This window comes from Penicillium paradoxum, assembly GCF_028828445.1.
Source record: "Penicillium paradoxum strain IBT 22861 chromosome Unknown utg000003l_segment0_segment0, whole genome shotgun sequence".
Taxonomy (NCBI): domain Eukaryota; kingdom Fungi; phylum Ascomycota; class Eurotiomycetes; order Eurotiales; family Aspergillaceae; genus Penicillium; species Penicillium paradoxum.
In genome coordinates, this window is record NW_026643181.1 from 641,266 (window position 1) to 659,863 (window position 18,598).

The window sequence follows — 18,598 nt, forward strand, 5'->3', positions numbered from 1 at the left end:
TTGGAGTTTTGTAGGTGGCTAATTCCGAGCTCAAGATATACAGGTAGATGGAACAGCGAGAAAAAATATATGTAAGTCTAAACTTTTGCCCTCAACCAAGTGTTAAACGCCACGCCCATATGTGTACTCATGCCTGTGAAGACAGGACACCTTCACCGCGGTTGATTTGGATCTGCTTATCCTCACCAGCACTGACAATGCCCACCGTCTTGTCCCAGCACACGCTGAATACCTTCACACCTTCGCCACCAACGCGCTTGCTATCCGACTTGCCCTCATCCTGGAGGCTCTTCCGGGTAATCGAGTAAACACTCTCACCAACAACACCTTCCTTGTCGGTCTTGGTAGACCGAATATCCCAAATTCTGCATGTACCATCGTGACTACCACTGATGAGACCATATGTGCTGTGGGGGTCACGAGCCAAGCTCACAACAGCATTAGTGTGGCCACGGAGGGTCATGGCAGCCACTGTCGTGGCAGATGCACGAGGATCAATCAAAGTGATATGACGAGCGGCGGTACCAGCAGCCAACAGGCTGAGTTCAGGGAGGTGTTCGAGCGAGAGGAGTGAGTGTGATGTTGTGCGAGTGTCGACCAGAGAACCAGTGACCAAATCCCAAGTCCGCAGAGAGTGATCCCATGAGGCTGAGTAACCAACAGTAGCATCCTTTCCATCAAAGATAGCAGCAGAAACGGGTGCTGTGTGGGCTGAAAGGAGGGACAGAGGGCCACGCTGGGGAGTGCTGACGGATGTGTTCAACCTGCGGCGCTTAGTGTTACGGGCATTGCTGGATGGAAGCAGATTCTCTGGTGCAGCCGGGGCATCAGCCTTTTTGGTGGACCAGAATCCGACAGTGTTGTCTGCCGAACCAGTCAACAGACGGTTGGACTTGGCATGGACTGCTAGTGACTCGATTCCAGCCTTGTGACCGTAGAGTTCCAACTGGGGAGAGATCTTTCCAGTGAACCCACCCTCTCCTTCGGTATACTTCCACAACCGGACTGTGCGATCAAGACCAGCAGATGCGATCTGGTTCGGAGAGACGAACTTGGCGGCTTTGATAGATGCAGTGTGGCCTCCATCAGCGGCAGCAGGGGAGGTCGCAATAGTCTCAGAAGACATATTCCAGATTCGAAGCAGACCATCATAACTTCCCGACAGGATTCTTTCCTGGCCCTTGGTGAAAGTTGCACCTGACGCCCAGGACGCAGCAGCTGAAGTCTTGGAAAGGACATCAGTCGCGCTAACCCAGTCATCGTGCTGGAACGAGGCAATGTGCAGTGGCGGGGTCAAAGCCCGAACATATTCAATCTCGAGAGTTGTCTCAGCAGAGATACCGTTGGAAACCAGATACTCGTCAATTGAGGTCCGCAAAAAAGTTCCATTGATCAAAAACTCGAAGGGAACGGGCTTTTCGCTCCCCAAAAGATTGTTCACCAGTGTGGACAGCGCATATCGTCGAAGGCCTAGTAAAGATAACAGTCAGTATCTAATGCTACCATTTATGATTCTTGATCGGCAACGGGTCCTTTACCAGTAGGAACGAGAATTGGGCCGGTGCTTTCAGGTAGAGCAATATCCTCCTGTTGGCTGGTAAGCTGCACTCGGACTTGTCGCTGAGCAGCCTCTGCTGCGGTCATCAAATCTTCACTCATTGTAAAGTCAAGTCTGAATCGTCGTCGATGTTGCAGATGGAATCTTTTTTTGGTGGCTGTCGCATTTTCGGCGGGTGAGGAAAAAATACGTTGACCCGTGCGGCACACTTGCGCAGAGCGCGGAGATGGCTCCACTCGGCCTACGGTGTACCTAAGTACCTGAAGTATGTGCTTGAATGAGATAACTACACTGCAACTTCTTCAAGATAAATTAGGGAATGGATTATATTATTCCATTACAGGTAACTATCCTCGAGGGGCTCTTCGAATCTCAGAAATAGCACGTCGCCGGTGATCAGACTCTGCAAACAATGCCTCAATCAGGTCGATCACTTCCTCAGCAGAAAACTCCAAGCCTAATTCCCCTTCGAGCCAAAGGAACTTGATATCGGCGAGAGAGCTCTCAAGGATGTTGATCAAATACTGGAAACGGAGCCAGCTCGGAACATAGATGGCAGTGACTGGCAATGCTCCCGCATCACCATCGGCCTCGGGTACAAAGAGGTCCTCCAATTTAGAGATCTGGTTGCAGAAGGAGACCAGTTGCCGGGACTGGTCCTCTGAAATATCACCCAGATCTTCAACGTCAATAACAACCTTGTTGATCACTGTAGACAAGAGAGACCCGACAGACTGAAGCAGCGCGGAATGAGACAGAATAGGTTGCCATTCCTTGTAAACATCGCGAATCCGGTCCACAGTTGCGGCAACAGAATTCTCACAGTCCGCTTGGAAGGGCTGCTCGGAGCATTGTCCAAATCCTTGGGCACCGTCCAACAGATCAGTGACAATCGTGCGCTGCGTTTGCATCTCTTTGCTATACGCAAATTTGCCAAATTTCTCGAGGGCCTCGACATCGGGCTGGAGTCTGGAGAGTTCATGCTCCTCAACCAATTTGCGTATCTCATCGGCAAGGTACAAACTATCGTTGTAGAGGTACATCTGCCCTGAATTAAGTTTCAGAGAGTAAAATGTGGACGAGGTAGCTTTGAACATAGCCAATATCAAGGTTGGCAGTGCAAGAAGACCAGCGCCAGAAGAAGCGACACGGGAGTTGGCATGTCTGAGCTCTCGTCAGTTTGATGTAACTAAGTAGTCGGATAAGGCAAGACTTACATAGGCTGCGAGATATCCTTTGAATCGTTGATTTGCTGCTGAACGACTCTGAGAACAGACTCGGGGATATCGGTGATTGTGAATACCTCCTTCAGGGTGACCTCTTTAGGTGATGCAGACCCAACTAGACTCTTGACGTCGTCCGGTTTTTTCTGTGCAGTGGTCTGGGAATGCGCGGGCTGACTATCGACTTTTTGGTCGTCTTCATCATCGTCACCCCAGCCCCAGGCGTCATCAGCGTCATCATCTTCCATGGAAGACGGTTCGTCTTGTTTTGTCTGGCCTGGAGTTTCATGGGTATCATCGTCATCAAGCCCCCATGCACTAACGTCTTCCTCTTCTTCCTCGGGCTTTGTTGATTTCTCGGGCGCATCATCTTCTTTATCGTGACCCCAGTCCGCGTCCCAATCATCATGAACGACGTTCTCCAAAAGTGCTCCGTCAGCCTGGGAAACCTTTTCCTTTTCAATTCGCTCGACCTGTTTTGTCGTTCCCTGACTAGCAGCAAGGACCTTGCGGACGCTATCAAGCGAGTCTACCCTGCGTCGAGTCAACCACAAGCGGGGAGCTTGGTTGACCCATGAGACGAGCTCTTCTTGGCCAGTCCAGCCCCAGGAATCTATTTGCTTGGTGAATTGTAAAACCCGGTTCAGGGTGTTTTCAAATTCAGCAAGACCACTTAAATCGGTGGGGATAGCAGAAGACAGCCACTCGGAGATCACCTTCGAGGAAATTATCGCAATGAATGATTCCGAGAAATTCGCAGCCACTGATGTGGGTAGACTTTCTCGCAAGTAGCCCAAAACCTCGGACAGGCGATCCAGCGTCTCCGATGCTGTTGCTTCTGAGGCCTCAGGCTCAATGCGAATGCTAGTCTTCGTCACTACTACACCATGGCTGGTTCCGTTGGGGCCAGGTAGCAAGATCGGATTAATGATCGCAGACAACAGGTTCTTTTGGAGCTTTTCATTAGCAGATATGAGTATATCCAGTCGGGCTAGCGACGTAATAGTGCTCTCGAGAGAATCCATATCTGTATCTGTGCTGGCGACCCGGAATTCCCCTTGTTGTCGGTCAACCTTCAGCTGCTCGGCCCAACGCAAACGAAGAGCCTCGACAATCTCCGATCGCAGCAGTGATACCTCATCGGAGAGTATACTCATGACATTTGTATTGGTAAAAAAGGCATCCTTCCCAACAGCCGCGTCGGTAGACTCCAATTGCTCAATGGCGGTGGTGATCTGACCATTCCTGAGAGCAACTCGTCCGGTCTCCAGCTGCTGGCACAGACGTTGCACTTCCTCCAAGGTACCTGCTACGGCTTGGTTGAAGGCTATCTCCGTCTCAACCAAGGCGACTTTGGCCCTCGCATCTTCAACCTTCGCCTGCAGAGGTTCAGTATGCTCGTGCTGCGCGACAATTTCTCGCGCAGTCAATCTTGAGCGCTCGATATCGGCGTGAAGTTGTTTCGCTTGGATGATCCAGTTGTCGGCATCGAAGGTGGTGTTCTCGCGACTCAGGGAACTAATCTCATTCTAGTCAGGCACGGCCCAGAGTCAGCAACCACGAACTTAATCAAATGGGCTATTGGGGACTTCATACCTCTACCTGCTCACGCGCCTTCGCTATGAGCTCCAATTCCCTAGCGAGAGCAGCTGCCGGGAACTTGCTGGCAACTACATTCTCCTCGGGATAAGTCCCTCCGGCGACAAAGCCTAGTACCGCCTGGCACAGCCCCTCGTCTCCGATAGTTCCTGGCATGGCGCCAATGTTCTCGGTAGAAATGAAGCACGAATGATCGAACAGAGAACACGTCGAAACTTCGGGGATAGATGGTAAAGGAAGAGTTGCGCTGTCAACAACCCGTGACTTTGGGCGTCACCGCCCCACGTGTATGCTTTGTTCTAGATGTCTTTCCAAGAGAAAGAAAAGAGAAAAAAAGAAAAGAACACTAAGACCACATGCTCGAATGTGACTGGCTGTCAATACTTTACAAGCCGATATTTCCCTTTGTTTAATCACTTCTTTCAGTTGCCGCTTTGTAAGGAAACGGGACCACTACCTTGGAAACTCCGCCTGGGTCCAACACACAAGACCATATCAGACTCACCGTGTCTCGAATTCTCCCCAGCCTGAGTCGGGCAAGAAATTCGTGTTTCCTGTAAGTCAAAGGTGTTTCATGCGTCCTGCCTGTCTATAGAGGGGTATCAACCCTCTATCGCCCAAATTTCTGTTCTCCCCCACCTATGTCACTTATCTTTGGCAACATGTGGCAGTTCTGCTGGATACGTCCTTTCAGGGCATAATATGGATGGGTTTTTTTCTTGTTGCTTTTGTTTCCGTTCTCTTCGAGTTCATCTCGGAGCCGGTGAATATCCTTGTCGCCTCCGACTCGTTCTTGTACTGGTTATCAATTTATTCCCCATCGTGAACGTGTTTATGATTGTATCAAATGCCTATGACCCGAGAATCAAAAATTGCTAACGCAATCCTCTAGACTGTCAAGCGTTCGGCGGAATATATTCATTGGGTCTGCCCCATTGATCAATATGTCGCCCTCGGTGCAGAACAGTCACTTCAAACTGCTCCAGCAGTTCAAGCCTGATTACTCGCCGAGCGAGTTCACTCAGTATGAATCACAGCGCACTGGCATGAGAGTGGTCGTTATCGACCAGCCGGGACCCAAGGTTAACGGTTACTTCGTGCTTGCCACCGAAATCCACGATGATTCCGGCGCCCCTCATACCCTGGAGCACTTGTGCTTCATGGGTTCTCGCAATTATCGCTACAAGGGCTTTTTGGATAAGCTGGCTACTCGCGTGTATTCCAGCACCAATGCTTGGACTGCAACTGATCACACCGCCTACACGCTAGATACCGCAGGCTGGGAAGGCTTTGCTCGTATCCTGCCAGTCTATCTGGAGCATGTGATTGCTCCCACTCTGACTGATGAAGGCTGCTACACGGAGGTTCACCACGTCGACGGCTCTGGAAATGATGCCGGTGTCGTGTATTCCGAGATGCAGGGTGTACAGAACAATTCTGCTGAGCTGATCGATCTGGCAGCCCGGCGATTGACCTACCCGCCTGGTGTGGGCTTCCGCTATGAGACAGGAGGTATGATGGAACAGCTTCGTGTTTTGCCTGCGGAGCGGATTCGCGAGTTCCACCGTGAGATGTATCAGCCCAAGAACTTGTGTTTGATCATCACCGGAGAAGTCGACCAGAACAACATGCTGGATATCCTGGACAAGTTTGAAGACACTATCTTGGATGTTATTCCTAGCCCGGATGCGCCATTCAAGAGGCCTTGGGTGGATTCCAAACAGGCACCTTATTTGGAGAAGTCCGCGATTCAGAAGGTTGAGTTCCCTGAGGAAGATGAATCATTTGGCGAAGTTGAAATTCGATTCATGGGACCCGACTGCACCGATCCTGTCCAATGTAAGATTCAGAATTCAAACATATCAGATTAACTACTTACACTTTCATAGCTGGTGCTCTGAATGTGTCACTGCTGTACCTGGCTGGTTCTTCCGCAGCTCTGCTAGAGAACATCATTGTTGAGAAAGAACAGCTTGCCAGTGCCGTCTACTATGCAACCGAGGATCGCCCTAGCATGGAGGTTCGTTTCACTTTGACCAGTGTCGAGACTGAGAAGTTGGAGGAGGTCGAGAAGAGATTCTTTGAAATCCTCAAAGATGCGATGTCCAAGGAACTGGATTTGAAGTACTTGAAGGAGTGCATTGCCCGACAGCGCCGAACCTGGAAGTTCTCAACTGAGACCTCCGCCTCCTCGTTCGCAGAATACGTCATCTCTGATTTCCTATTCGGAAAGCGCGACGGGTCGACCCTGATGGATGTTGCAACTCTGAAGGAATATGATGTCCTTGAGACCTGGTCTGAGGATCAGTGGCGCGATTTCATGAAAAAGTGGATTTCCGATGCAGCCCATGTCACTATCTTGGGTGTCCCATCTCAGAAGATGTCTGAGACACTGAAGAAGGACGAGGAGGATCGGGCCGCTGCACAGAAGGAGCGTCTCGGTGAAAAGGGCTTGAAGGAGCTTGCCGACAAGCTCGAGAAGGCGAAGGCAGCGAATGACAAGGAGATCCCGCAAGAATTGCTTGAAGAGTTCGCTATTCCCGGAACTGAGTCGATTCACTTCATGGAAACCACCACGGCTCGCTCGGGTGCTGCCCTGAAGGCTGGACGCCCTGACAACAAGATTCAAACCGTTGTCGAAGCCGATAAGTCTGATCAGTCTCTCTTCATCCACTTCGAGCATATCCCCAGCAGCTTTGTCCAGCTGTCAGTCCTCATCTCAGCTGATTCTGTCCCTGTTCAGTTGCGTCCATTGTTGTCGATCTACACCGAAGCGTTCTTCAACATTCCGGTGCAGCGCGATGGCAAGACAATCGAATTTGAGCAGGTTGTGGTGGAATTGGAGAGAGATACTGTCGGATACTCGATGGAGACTGCTCGCGGTCTTGGAAACTCAGAAATGCTCCGTGTCTCATTCCAGGTCGAGCTAGAGAAGTATGAGAATGCCATCGCCTGGCTGCAGGAGCTGTGCTGGCAGTCTGTCTTCGATGTGGAGAGACTCCGAGCCATCAACTCCCGTCTTTTGGCTGATGTGCCCGACTCCAAGCGCAGCGGTGACGACATGCTTGCTGCCGTGCATGTGATGGTTCACTACGCAGAGGAGTCAATCGTGCGCGCTCGTTCCACTTTGGTCAAGGCTCGCTATCTCAAGCGCGTCAAGCGTCTGCTCGCTGACAGCCCCGAGGAAATTGTGAGCCGCATGGAGGAGATCCGGACTTCGCTCTTCAAACCCGACAACGTGCGTGTGATTGTCATTGCCGATCTCGAAAAGCTCCAGAACCCCGTCTCGGCCTGGAAGCCCTTCGCTGAGACCCTGGGCACCAGCACTGATCTGCGACCTATTACCAACCGCCGAGCCCGTCTGAGTGATGCCGGTAAGACTGTTGGTGGCAAGTCCTACATTGTCCCCATGCCCACTATCGACTCGTCCTTCGCCTATGCCACCGGCCGTGGTTTGGACTCGTACGATGCTCCTGAGCTGCCCGCTTTGCTCGTCGCGATCTCCTACATGAACGCCGTCGAGGGTCCCCTCTGGGTTGCAGTCCGTGGCACTGGACTGGCGTACGGTACCAACTTCAGCTACAACATCGACACTGGCTTTGTCAACTTCGATGTGTACCGGTCTCCCAACGCTCACAAGGCGTTCGAGTCTAGCAAGCAGATTGTTGAGAACTACCTGAGCGGTGCTACGCCTTTCGATCCTCTCATGTTGGAGGGTGCCATCAGCAGCATTGTGGTCAACTTCGCCAACGAACAGATGACCGCTGTCAGTGCTGCTCAGGGCAGCTTCATCCGCCAGGTCGTGCGCAACTTGCCCAGCGACTATAAGGAGAAGATGCTCAAGAATGTGCGCGCTATCACCACTGATCAGATCAAGGGTGCTCTACGTGACATTATCTTGCCTATGTTCGACCCGAAGAAGGCGAACCTGGTTGTCACCTGCGCGACTGTCTTGGAAGAGGTAAGCTGTTCTTTCTATTCTTCCCTTGCCGGTATAAATTACTAACTCGATCTGTGAACAGACTATCAAGCAGGGCTTCGAGGCTTCCGGCTTCACTCCCGTTGTTCAGCCTCTTAAGGAATTTGAGGATGACTATGGTCTAAAGGGTAACGACGAGAATGAGGATGATGACGAAGACGAAGACGACGAAGATGACGAGGATGATGAATCCGGATCGGAAGATAGCGAAGACGAGAGTGATGATGAGTGATATGCCTGATGAATGACATGTATACAGGTAGCAAAGTAGAGAACGGTGTTGTGGTGTCGAAAGGCTCTACGTAACCTAGATAATGAATCTACTCTCTTATTTCCTACAAACATGATGCAATTCTCAACGAAACATTGAGTCCACAACTAAACCAAACAAAGCTGAAAATATTCGCACTATATGAAAATGTAGTCACACACACATCCTCTCAGGAGAGGTAAATATGGTACACGCCAGACAAGACCCGCCGACAACCGTCTTGCCTGAACCCGGATCCAATCCCAAAGACTATGATAGTCCCAAGAACAGAATCTCGGTAGTTGTTCCCTTCAATCTATCCCATGGCATGGATTCCAATCTATCCAACCCATACCGTCCTCTTTGGTATAAATCCCATCATCTTCGACAACTGTTCACAGTTCAACCCCGAAGCGAACAATCTACCAACTCAACTCCTTGCGACCCTTCAGAGTTCTGCGAATAAGAGTCTTGCGTCCATTACGGTCCTTCTTGCGCGCCAGGTAGCCATGGCGGCGCTTCTGAACCCGGCGCGATGGCCGGAACGTCACACGGCGCACGCCGAGGGAGGCACTTGCGGAGAACGAGCGGGTCTGCTGGGGAGCCTGCTGGGAGAGGAGTGATGACAGCGGCGAGAAGGCGGATGTGGCTGGCGAGGAGAAGCGGGCGCCGAGTGTTTGCGAGGGTTGGAAGCGGGTTGGTGTGGAGAGGAGGGAGGAGAAGGAGCGGGATGAGAGCATTGTGGAGGGTGTGCTGGATTGTTGCGGGATTTGAGCGAATCTTTACAGAGTGGGTTATGATGTTAGCTGGCTGGTTGGTTCGAGATGCAACGGTTGCTGGCTGGTTTGGGGCTTTGCGTACCTGGTCATTGGGGTCCGCATGGCCGATGTGGTGGCCCGGAAGGCTGAGGGCACGGCCCGGGAGCGAAGGCAGAACATTTTGAGGGCCCGGTGTTTGGTTCTGGGGCAATTGAGGCGAGATTAAAGGACGTTCTTGGAGTTGGAGATCGAGTCAGGCCTGGTGGACAAGACGCGGCGTCGGAAGACAGAAAATTAAGCGCGGAGCCGCCGAAGCACGGACCCGCCTGGAGATGTATGTCTCGTGCAATATGTGCAGTAGTTATCTAGGTATTTATGATATTTACAATGATATAATCAGACCAATTGTGAATATATTATCTACTTACAACAGCCTACACGTTCTTTAAGCTATCAACATGAATTGTACTTGAAGCGCATCCCGTTTGAAAGACATACCCAATCGGGTCTAGCGTCACCGAACTTTTTTGATCTCGAGATGCGAAATGCTCGACATCGCCCATACAACTCTCTGTCCTGCTGGCAAGCTACACTAAACTCGGGAGAAACTCGACACCAGTTTTCTCAATTCCACCACCAGGCCAAATCACTCCATAATTGCCACCACCACCGCCCTCCAATCTCAAAATCCCACCCATCAAACCCGGCGAACAGTACCAATTCCACCAAAATGGCTACCCAAGGTCCCCAGGCTCTGCCCCCAGTGACAGTGCAGAACACACACACCATCAGCCAGTCCGCGGCGCAGGAATTCCTAGCGGCCTACCTTGATCGCGCCGCGACAGACCCAGCGCTGCAACCCAACGCCAGCATCAGCGAGCACGGCCCCATCTCGCGGACAACCACCGCAGCGCCCAACCTGATCCTGCACAACCTGAAGCGCGTGCAAGCTGGTCTTGCCGGTGAGGTCCTCGGCCGCGATCTGACCGTCGCCAAGCAGAACCCTGGAGAGGACTACCTGGATGTTGCTGCGGGTGTTGCGCAGACCAACAACCAGGATGAGCAGGACGACAGCAATGATGTTACCATGAACGATGCTGAGTTCGAGACGGAGGCTGAGGCGTTTGCGGACCAGGAGGCTGGTATTGATAAGGAGGAGCGCAAGCGCAAGAAGAAGGAGAGGCGCTTGGCGGAGAAGAAGGAGAAGGCCCGGGCAAAGGCCGAGGACTCCGACTAAGTGCGTGGGTATATATTTGGGTTGTAGGCGTTGCTGCATTGGGTCGGAGTCTTCGTTCTTTCCTTCGTTCTATCGCTCTTTCTGGGCTGGGTTTCGTTTTGGACATACAAAAGTACTACTCGCATTTCATGTCTGGACAAAAAGTGTCATTTAGAGTTTAGACGGATTGCTACAATCCAATCAATACATAATGGAACATTTCCAAGCCTCGCTCGAGATTGGTTCTCCATCCTGCTTTGCTGGCACAGATATCATAGCCAATTTGATGTGAAACTACGAGTAAAATGAGCATATGTTTTACAGCTCACGGTCAGCAGCCTTGACAGGCGTCTCACTGTCCTCCTCCTTGCTGCTGGTAACCTTGCCACCCTTCCAGCCAAGCGCAGCGAGACGCTCGGTGAGGATGGGGTGGGAGTAGTGGTAGCTGGCATAGATCGGGTCAGCATCCATGGTGCTCAGGTTCTGGATCTGGAGCTTCAAGAGCGAAGAGGCGAGCTTATCGGAATAACCAAGGTTCTGGGCAAATTCATCTGAGGAATGTTGTTAGTATAATTGAGGATAGGTTTGATAGATGCAACAGAACATACCAGCCTCAAACTCGAACTTCCGGCTGAGGATGTTCATAAGAAGCTTCACAAGAGCATCCATGGGAGCCAGAGCGTCAGAGAAGAGCAGGAAACCAATCATGATGGGTTGTTCCTTGACGAATCCGAAGGACTGGTACAGCGACTTGTTGTTGACGAAGACAGAGAAGAGGGCGAAGATGTAGAACATGTGGAACTAAATCAAATGGTCAGTGACAATCCACTATAAGGGAAACTAAGCATATTCGTACCTGGGCAATGCCGAACAGCTTGGTGGTGTGGCTGAGGCTCCAGTGGCCAAGCTCGTGACCCAGAACAGCAACAACCTCCTCGGGCTCGGTCTTCTCAATCAGGGTATCATAAATGACAATGTGCTTCTTCCATGGCAGACCGTAGAAGTAAGCATTGCTGTGGGCGCTGCGCTTGCTGCCGTCAATGACGTGCAATTCCGAGAGAGGGAAGTTGAGCCTCTTGGCCAGGTTCTCGACACCAGTCTTGAGTTCACCAGGTTCGAGGGGGGATAGCTTGTTGAACAAAGGCAGAATCGCAATGGGGTAGATAGTGATGGCGAAGATCTGAAGGAAGACACCAAACAGCCAGAGGTAGTAGTAGAATGAAGTGTCAAACTTCTGAACGATCTTGAGAACAGCGGTAATGATGGGAGTTCCGAGAACAACCCCAAGCATCTGACCCTTGAGCATATCCGTAATCCAAAGCTTGACCGTCTGCTTGTTGAAGCCGAACTTCTCCTCGAGCACAAAAGTGTTGTAGTACGAGATGGGCAGCGAAAGGATAGTGCTTAGAATGTTGAAACCGAAGAAGAATACCAATGTTTGACAGATTTCGCCTTGGAACCGACCAGGGAGATACCGCGCCAGCACCAAGCCACTGAGTCCCCAGATCTTAGGGAGGACATCGCCGTAGATGAATGCAAGATTTTGAATTTGACCGTAAAGACCGGAAACGAAGCCAAACTTGGCCTTGGCGCGACCGTATGCCTGTAATGATGTCCCAGTCAGTGTCTATGTGTGGTATAATGCTCGGTCATCGCGCCCATACCTGACTCTGGTCGAAGACCTTTTGAGTAACCTCCCCTTCGAGAACCTTAGGGGCTTTTGTGCGTTGCAGAAACTTGTACTGACGAAGGGAGAGGAAGCCTTCAAGGACGAACTGGCCCAATGAGAAGCCAACGAGCACGTTCTTCCATGGGAAGAGCGGCCGATCGAGCAGGCGCGCCAATTGCTAGAGAAGAATATTAGCAAGGTGTCCACCATGAGAATCAAATTTACCCTGCAGAGATAACATATTTCAGTCAAATCGACTTACCTCGAGGATGTACATGATTGGAATCGCGCAACTAGGCGAGGGAAAGGAGCGTGGTTCAGGGCCGAAGATGCTACTTTGTTATTATGGGTACATGTAGCCTTAGTCAGATCGCATGCATGACTGAGCCAGGCTTGGGCCTAACGCAACATCAACCTCAAGATCTGGCGTCTATCGAACAAGTGATGTCTTTTTTTTAATCTAAGACTGAACATCCCATATGAGAATTAGGCAAGTGAATTGGAGTGGAAAAATCACATATGCGTGGTAAGATAGCTATAGTTGGATCAAGATCCCATGCTGATGTCATTGTTGAAGATCTATACGAACTCGCTCCAGGGCTACAACCATTTGACGGGGGCTTTCAAGAGTATTTTGTCTTCTATATCGGCCATGTTTTTATAATTATGAAGACTCGTGACTATTGTTGATAGTCTAGTAAGCATATAGCCACCCTTTACGAAACAATGCTATATACAAACGTTGTGGTTGCTGTTGCACCAATATATACTCTGTACACTTGTTTCAGCGCCAACGCCGACATCTGGTCTATCTACATGCATACATTATGCCTATAGCCTCAGACCAAGCAGTTGAAAGGGAAGATTTCTTATTTCCGCAAGAAAAAAAGCCCATTTACAGTCTATGATTCAAATAAAATGCAGAAGCTCTTAAATTGCTACAGCCCTGATTTCCCTGCATTTTCAGCCACAGACCTGTATAGGCCCTATCTACATAGGATCTGATGATGCAGACATAAAATGAGAAATGAACAGGAAATACTCTTGAAATCAACTCCCCTTACGATTGAAACACAAATCCCCTTTCTTATTCGCCATCACCTGCATCCCGTTCGTCGTCCGTCCCTCAAATCAAACTCTGGCATACAGGTGCAAACCAACCTTGGAAACAAAGTGGTTGCTCACATGCATGGAGCAGGTAAACTGATTAAGATGGCGACGACGAGAATTGCATGTCTCCTCTCCCATCTTCTCTATTCAGCCGGGGGAATCAGTTAAATCACGTCTTTAAATTTTCCGACTCGTCATGACCGTAAACTTTTCTGCGATCAGAGATCGCAAGGATCGTGTTCGAGAGTTGGTGGACTGAGATTGTTGGCCAGGGATATAGCAAGTTTTATGTGCAGTTTCTCCGAAACAACAGATCTCATTTCCTAACCTCCCCATGTCGAACTGGGACATCATTCAAAGAATTGCTTTACTGCTGCACAGGCTCGAGGGTGTTACCACTGCAAAGTAAGATAGTCAGCATATGTCAATAAAGTAAAACCGGACCTGTTAACTTACGCAACAATGTTGGCCCATCCAATCAGACGCCAGTGCTTCTCAATTCTGCGACTGATGGCAATCTTCTCGCCAACTTCCGTGCAAGCAGGGCTGGTCAGGCTGAGCTTGGCGGCATCGGCCTTAACACCGATAACCTTGGCACCAGTTGCAGTGGAACCAATGTTGACCATCAGGACTTCGTTCTTAGCAAGCTTGGCAACCTTGGCCTGCTTGCCATCGGCGGTCTTAACACCCAACAGGCGGCGGAGCAGGAAGTAGTTGACCTCAATCTCGGTGTAGATAGCAGGAAGACGACCACGGTGACCCAGAACGAAACCGACAAGACGATCGGCACGGCAGAGAGTAGGGTCGACACGGGTACCAACACCGATCAAACCACCGGGAACGGCGAACTTGAGGTCGTTGTGCTCAGCGAAGAGAGACACGATGCGGGAGAAAATGGGGCGACACTGAATCTTGCCCTGCTCGTCCTTGGTGACAAGACCGGGGCGGATCTCGATCTCATCGTTCAGCTTTACAACACCGGTCAGGATAGAACCACCGGCAACACCACCCTTGAGCTCATCGATCTCGGCACCGGGCTTGTTGACATCGAACGAACGAATGATCATCATGTGGGGAGTAGCCTCGAAGTTGCGAGGAGGGATAGGGATAGTGTGCACAAGGGCCTCGTTGACAGCATCAATGTTGTACTTCAACTGTGCGGAAATGGGAATAACGGGCGAGCCATCGGCGACGGTACCACGGATGAACTTGAGAATCGACTGGTAATGCTCGAGGGCGTTATCGCTGCGCATGAGATCAACTATGTTGTTTTCAAAAGATGTCAGTGCTTCAGTTCATCACTTCAATTCGTAATAAATAAGATTACCCTTATTTTGGAGGATGATAATGTTGTTGAGCTTCATGATCTCAATGGCGGCCAAATGCTCGGAAGTCTGAGGCTGAGGGCAGGTTTCGTTTCCGGCAATCAAGAGGAGAGCGGCGTCCTGGGAACAAATGTTAGTCGATCATCGATTCTTTGAGATCAATTTCCATAGCGACGAAAAGACCTACCATGACCGCGGCTCCTGAAAGCATGGTGCTCATCTGCGCAAAGCTAGTCAGTATCACCTCTCAAAGTTAAGACGAGAAACCCCGAGGAGATCGGCAGTGTCTAATATGTCTGAGAATATAGCTACTGACCAGAATATCGTGACCTATTATTGCAGATTAGCGGTGTTCTAATTTCGACAGAGAAGGATCTAGCGAACATACCAGGGCAATCGACGAAACTTTGTTTGGGGATAGAAGGTTAGCTTATATCCAGTGAAAAAGAAGCCTACAAGTTGTGACTGTAGGTAGGCTAGGGATTGATGGTACCTGAGATGACGCTGTATCGAGAGTTAGTTTAGAATTAAGGCAGGCTCTGACTTTGGACCTCAGGGAATACAGTGTTACATACCAGCAATTGGTAACGGCCCTGACATCCTTCACGCTCACATGGAGGATCGATCTCCTTCTCACTCTTGAAACTCTTGTAGCATGTAGGCCGGGGGCACTCAGGGCTGTCACACTTGTAAATCTTCGCATTGGCGTAACCGAGCTTGATGGTAATGTTGCGCTCGAGCTCGTTCTTGAAACGAACGGTCTGGACCTCGGAGATAGCCTTGACCACAGTGGATTTACCGCTAGAAAAGAGTTAGTGTGTTTTTATGAGGGAAATGGCGAGAGAGGGTGTCTAACTGAGCGACGTGACCGATTGTGCCTGATAATACCGTTAGTAAATTGATTTCCAGGAAAAATCAGATTCAAGGAATGATGCGCATTTGCAAGTGTTGAAGCTATCAAGAAACAGCAATTACATACCGATATTTTGAGTAGCTTGTCTGGCAATGATCTCAGGCGAAAGAGGCGTCAATTTGGACAGGTCGAGGGTCTCCGGGTTAGGCTGCTCGGGGAGTTCTGGGCGCGTAGGTTGAGGAGCGGGAGCGGCCTTCTTCATGGCGGACTTGAGAGGCTTCTCCTCCTGCTCGAGAGGCTCCAGGTCCTCAACTTCTCCGCGGGCATTGTGGGCATCGAGCAAAGGCGAGCCGGGCTGGGATCCCTCGTCGGAGAAATCGCCGTTGGAAGCCATGGTTGCGACAGGAAATAAAAAATCAACTCGCGATCAGCAGCGGCGTAGAACGGAAGAGAAAGGTGGTTGAGCGAAGCTGGGGGAAACGGTGGAAGGTGGAAGGTCGGATGAAAATTGCTTCCTGCGGGCGATATGATAATGAAAGAATGTAGGTGGGGGATTGTGTGTAGTGGAGAGCCGGGCGGTGTCTGGATGGCAACTCTACAATTCTTCTACATTTTATACAGTTGGAGTAAATATGCACACAGTGACACCTATTTGAATTGTTGCTCTAAATCATCTATGCTATAAGAGGGTGCTTTGGGTTTATTGTGGGTGACTCACTGCGTCGAGGGAAAACCCTTCAACCAAGACGATGTGCCACCACCGACTTCTTAGGCCAGCGACGGTATACCCTATCTAGGTACCTACATAGCTATAGGCTTGAATGAGTCGGGGTTTTAGATCTCAAGACTAGATGTAGATATTTGAATATCAAGTCATAATTATTTTCTAGTGCAATAGCCTCGATCTTTTCATACTCATGATACATTGGTTGCCACTCGGGGTCTATTTGACAGTAAAAAAAAAGGGTATAACAGGTGAGAGCAATGTCCACGAGTGAGGCCTTAAAGTTACTCATCATCGCTATCGCTGGATGACTCGGCTTCATCTTCGTCCTCATCGTCGGAATCCATCAACGTAGACGGATCCTCTGCAGGCAACATGACGAAGGATGCCAAGCAGGTGATGCGGTTACCGGTCTCATAGGTGGTCAAGAGCTTTCCGATCTGAGACGTATCCTTCTGTTCTTTCTTTGCTGCTGCAAGGTCCTTGCCAGCAACCTTCCATACGCGGACAACTCCGTCACTGTTACCGGTGACGACCAGGAAGTCGTTGTGGAACTCCTTTGCCTGTCCTTCCAGAGTGAGGATTTCGAAATCCTTGATGCGGCCTGGGAATCCAGCTTGCTTTCCACCAACCTGAGCGACAGGAGTGGCATGGGGGATCGAGCATTCAGCATCATCCTCAGCATCCTTCATTTCTTTGGTCGAATAGAAGATCACTCGGCCATCCTCTGTAGATACAGCCAGGAAATCTTCCTTTTCGTCACCCTTTAGAGGCAAAGAAACATACTTCATCTGATGAAGTTTGCTCCGGGGGGCAGGAAGAACCCTGCATCTTGGAATAGAGTCCTGCTCGAATAGTCAGAATTTAATCAACAAAACACTACCCAAATAACTTACGATTCCGAATACAACCGCGCCCCATTCGAAAGCAACGGCGAACTCTTCTCCTTCAGAATCCCACGCAATGCGGCGACCTTCTCCTGTGCTCCATCTCGACTCTTTAACACCTTGTAGGACCTCCCTGGTGAAGTTCAAAACACCAGCCTTTCTGCCGGTCACGAGATTCCACAATCTCATGCATCTCTCTCCTCGCCCAACACTCAGCATCAGCTTCATACTGGGATGCACCGCAAAGTGGTTCACACCAGATGGAGCAGCTCCGGGAGGCGCTGTGTCACCACTAGGCCGACCTTGGACTTTGGGGTTTGGCGCTTTGATGGTTGATACGACTGTCCAGTCACGGGTCTTCGACACGGAGATCGTGTTATCTTCTCCAGCTGCGAGTAACTTGCTTCGTGAAGGGAAGCTCAATGAGGAGATACTGGCGGTGTGGTGCAACAAAGATCCTAGCTCACGGTTCCGAGGATTTTCCAGGATCTTGTTTCCGGCCAGTGTCGGCACGGACGGATAGTCTTCGCTTACGGCAGGGGGTGCGGCAGAGATAGAGTACAGGTTAATGCGCTCATCTGTACTACCACTGGCCAGGATCACTTTTTGGGCATCGGGAGAGTCGGTGGGCTTGGGTAGTGGCGACAATGCCAGACAACGAATTGCAGAGCCATGCGCCTCAAACAGGAATGTATCCACACATTGAATCGCTGGGGTTTCAGCCTTGTCCTTCAGACTGGAGGCTGAGAATCCAGCCGTAAAGCCATGAAGCACCCGCTCATACGAGCCAGTGACCACTTGGATAGTCACAGCTGCATCGGGAGTCTCTGCAGGAGTAGGGGCGGACTTGGTGGTCTTGGGAGGAGTGCCGGTCATCTTTTCCTCCTTGGGGGCGTCAGTTCTCTTGCGTTTCACCATGATTACTCAAATAATAATGGCAGTGGTCCGTATATTGTAGATGTCAGAGCTTGACCTGTAGGGCGGACAACTTTTTTTCTTGATTTTCTGCCGGCGGTGTTATCGGCCGCCTTGATAGGGAGTTTCTGCCTTGCTGCCTTGTTACTACCTAGGCACTACGGTGCCATAATTATGAGGTGTCTTTGATGCCTCAGGCGTCATATCCGCACGCGGAGAATGCTAGGACAATACCGTGCGTTACCAGTTGATGAGGATGGCCTTTTCGAAACACAAGTTCTTTGACAACCCCTATGATAGCTCATTCAAGTGCAATTTATCCTTACATTCTTTTGGAGTAGCTCCTTCTCAATTTCTCCAGCCATCTAAGGTATTTTTATGAAGTACCTGGTACCTAGCCAAGCCGTGTATTTTTTATAGAGGGAGCGAGTAACTGGTTGTACCTAAACCAACACCTTCCCGTTCTTCCACATTTTTCATACCGCCCTGTAACCTCATTTTCACCCCCTTCGAAAAGATCCTGCTCCAGGTG

At 50.4% G+C, this 18,598-nt stretch overlaps 7 protein-coding genes across 7 annotated transcripts; 2 read left to right on the forward strand and 5 right to left on the reverse strand.

Moving 5' to 3' along the window:
* Nucleotides 1-127: 127 nt before the first annotated feature.
* N7457_002149 (uncharacterized protein) lies at nt 128-4,536 on the reverse strand (the record flags this gene model as incomplete). The annotated part of the gene is given in 6 exon segments (XM_057173195.1): nt 128-1,470; nt 1,539-1,602; nt 1,615-1,654; nt 1,907-2,722; nt 2,776-4,310; nt 4,378-4,536. The coding sequence occupies 6 exon segments, from the start codon at nt 4,534-4,536 to the stop codon at nt 128-130; spliced, it is 3,957 nt and encodes a 1,318-aa protein (XP_057033346.1).
* Nucleotides 4,537-5,324: 788 nt separating this feature from the next.
* On the forward strand, nt 5,325-8,591 carry N7457_002150 (putative zinc metalloprotease; the record flags this gene model as incomplete). The annotated part of the gene is made up of 3 exons (XM_057173196.1): nt 5,325-6,219; nt 6,270-8,341; nt 8,403-8,591. 3 exons carry the CDS (start codon nt 5,325-5,327, stop codon nt 8,589-8,591), a joined length of 3,156 nt encoding a protein of 1,051 aa, XP_057033347.1.
* A 440-nt stretch (nt 8,592-9,031) lies between these two features.
* N7457_002151 (mitochondrial 54S ribosomal protein bL34m) lies at nt 9,032-9,547 on the reverse strand (the record flags this gene model as incomplete). The annotated part of the gene is made up of 2 exons (XM_057173197.1): nt 9,032-9,389; nt 9,471-9,547. The coding sequence occupies 2 exons, from the start codon at nt 9,545-9,547 to the stop codon at nt 9,032-9,034; spliced, it is 435 nt and encodes a 144-aa protein (XP_057033348.1).
* Nucleotides 9,548-10,097: 550 nt separating this feature from the next.
* Nucleotides 10,098-10,604, forward strand: N7457_002152 (uncharacterized protein; the record flags this gene model as incomplete). Its single annotated transcript, XM_057173198.1, has 1 exon — nt 10,098-10,604. One exon carries the CDS (start codon nt 10,098-10,100, stop codon nt 10,602-10,604), a length of 507 nt encoding a protein of 168 aa, XP_057033349.1.
* A 297-nt stretch (nt 10,605-10,901) lies between these two features.
* On the reverse strand, nt 10,902-12,529 carry N7457_002153 (zinc metalloprotease; the record flags this gene model as incomplete). Its single annotated transcript, XM_057173199.1, has 5 exons — nt 10,902-11,134; nt 11,192-11,384; nt 11,440-12,186; nt 12,248-12,430; nt 12,515-12,529. The coding sequence occupies 5 exons, from the start codon at nt 12,527-12,529 to the stop codon at nt 10,902-10,904; spliced, it is 1,371 nt and encodes a 456-aa protein (XP_057033350.1).
* Nucleotides 12,530-13,729: 1,200 nt separating this feature from the next.
* Nucleotides 13,730-15,934, reverse strand: N7457_002154 (translation initiation factor eIF2 subunit gamma; the record flags this gene model as incomplete). The annotated part of the gene is made up of 10 exons (XM_057173200.1): nt 13,730-13,760; nt 13,819-14,623; nt 14,690-14,807; nt 14,875-14,917; nt 15,004-15,017; nt 15,076-15,092; nt 15,144-15,191; nt 15,301-15,488; nt 15,544-15,565; nt 15,667-15,934. The coding sequence occupies 10 exons, from the start codon at nt 15,932-15,934 to the stop codon at nt 13,730-13,732; spliced, it is 1,554 nt and encodes a 517-aa protein (XP_057033351.1).
* A 614-nt stretch (nt 15,935-16,548) lies between these two features.
* On the reverse strand, nt 16,549-18,069 carry N7457_002155 (putative 60S ribosome biogenesis protein Mak11; the record flags this gene model as incomplete). Its single annotated transcript, XM_057173201.1, has 2 exons — nt 16,549-17,109; nt 17,161-18,069. The coding sequence occupies 2 exons, from the start codon at nt 18,067-18,069 to the stop codon at nt 16,549-16,551; spliced, it is 1,470 nt and encodes a 489-aa protein (XP_057033352.1).
* Nucleotides 18,070-18,598: the final 529 nt, after the last annotated feature.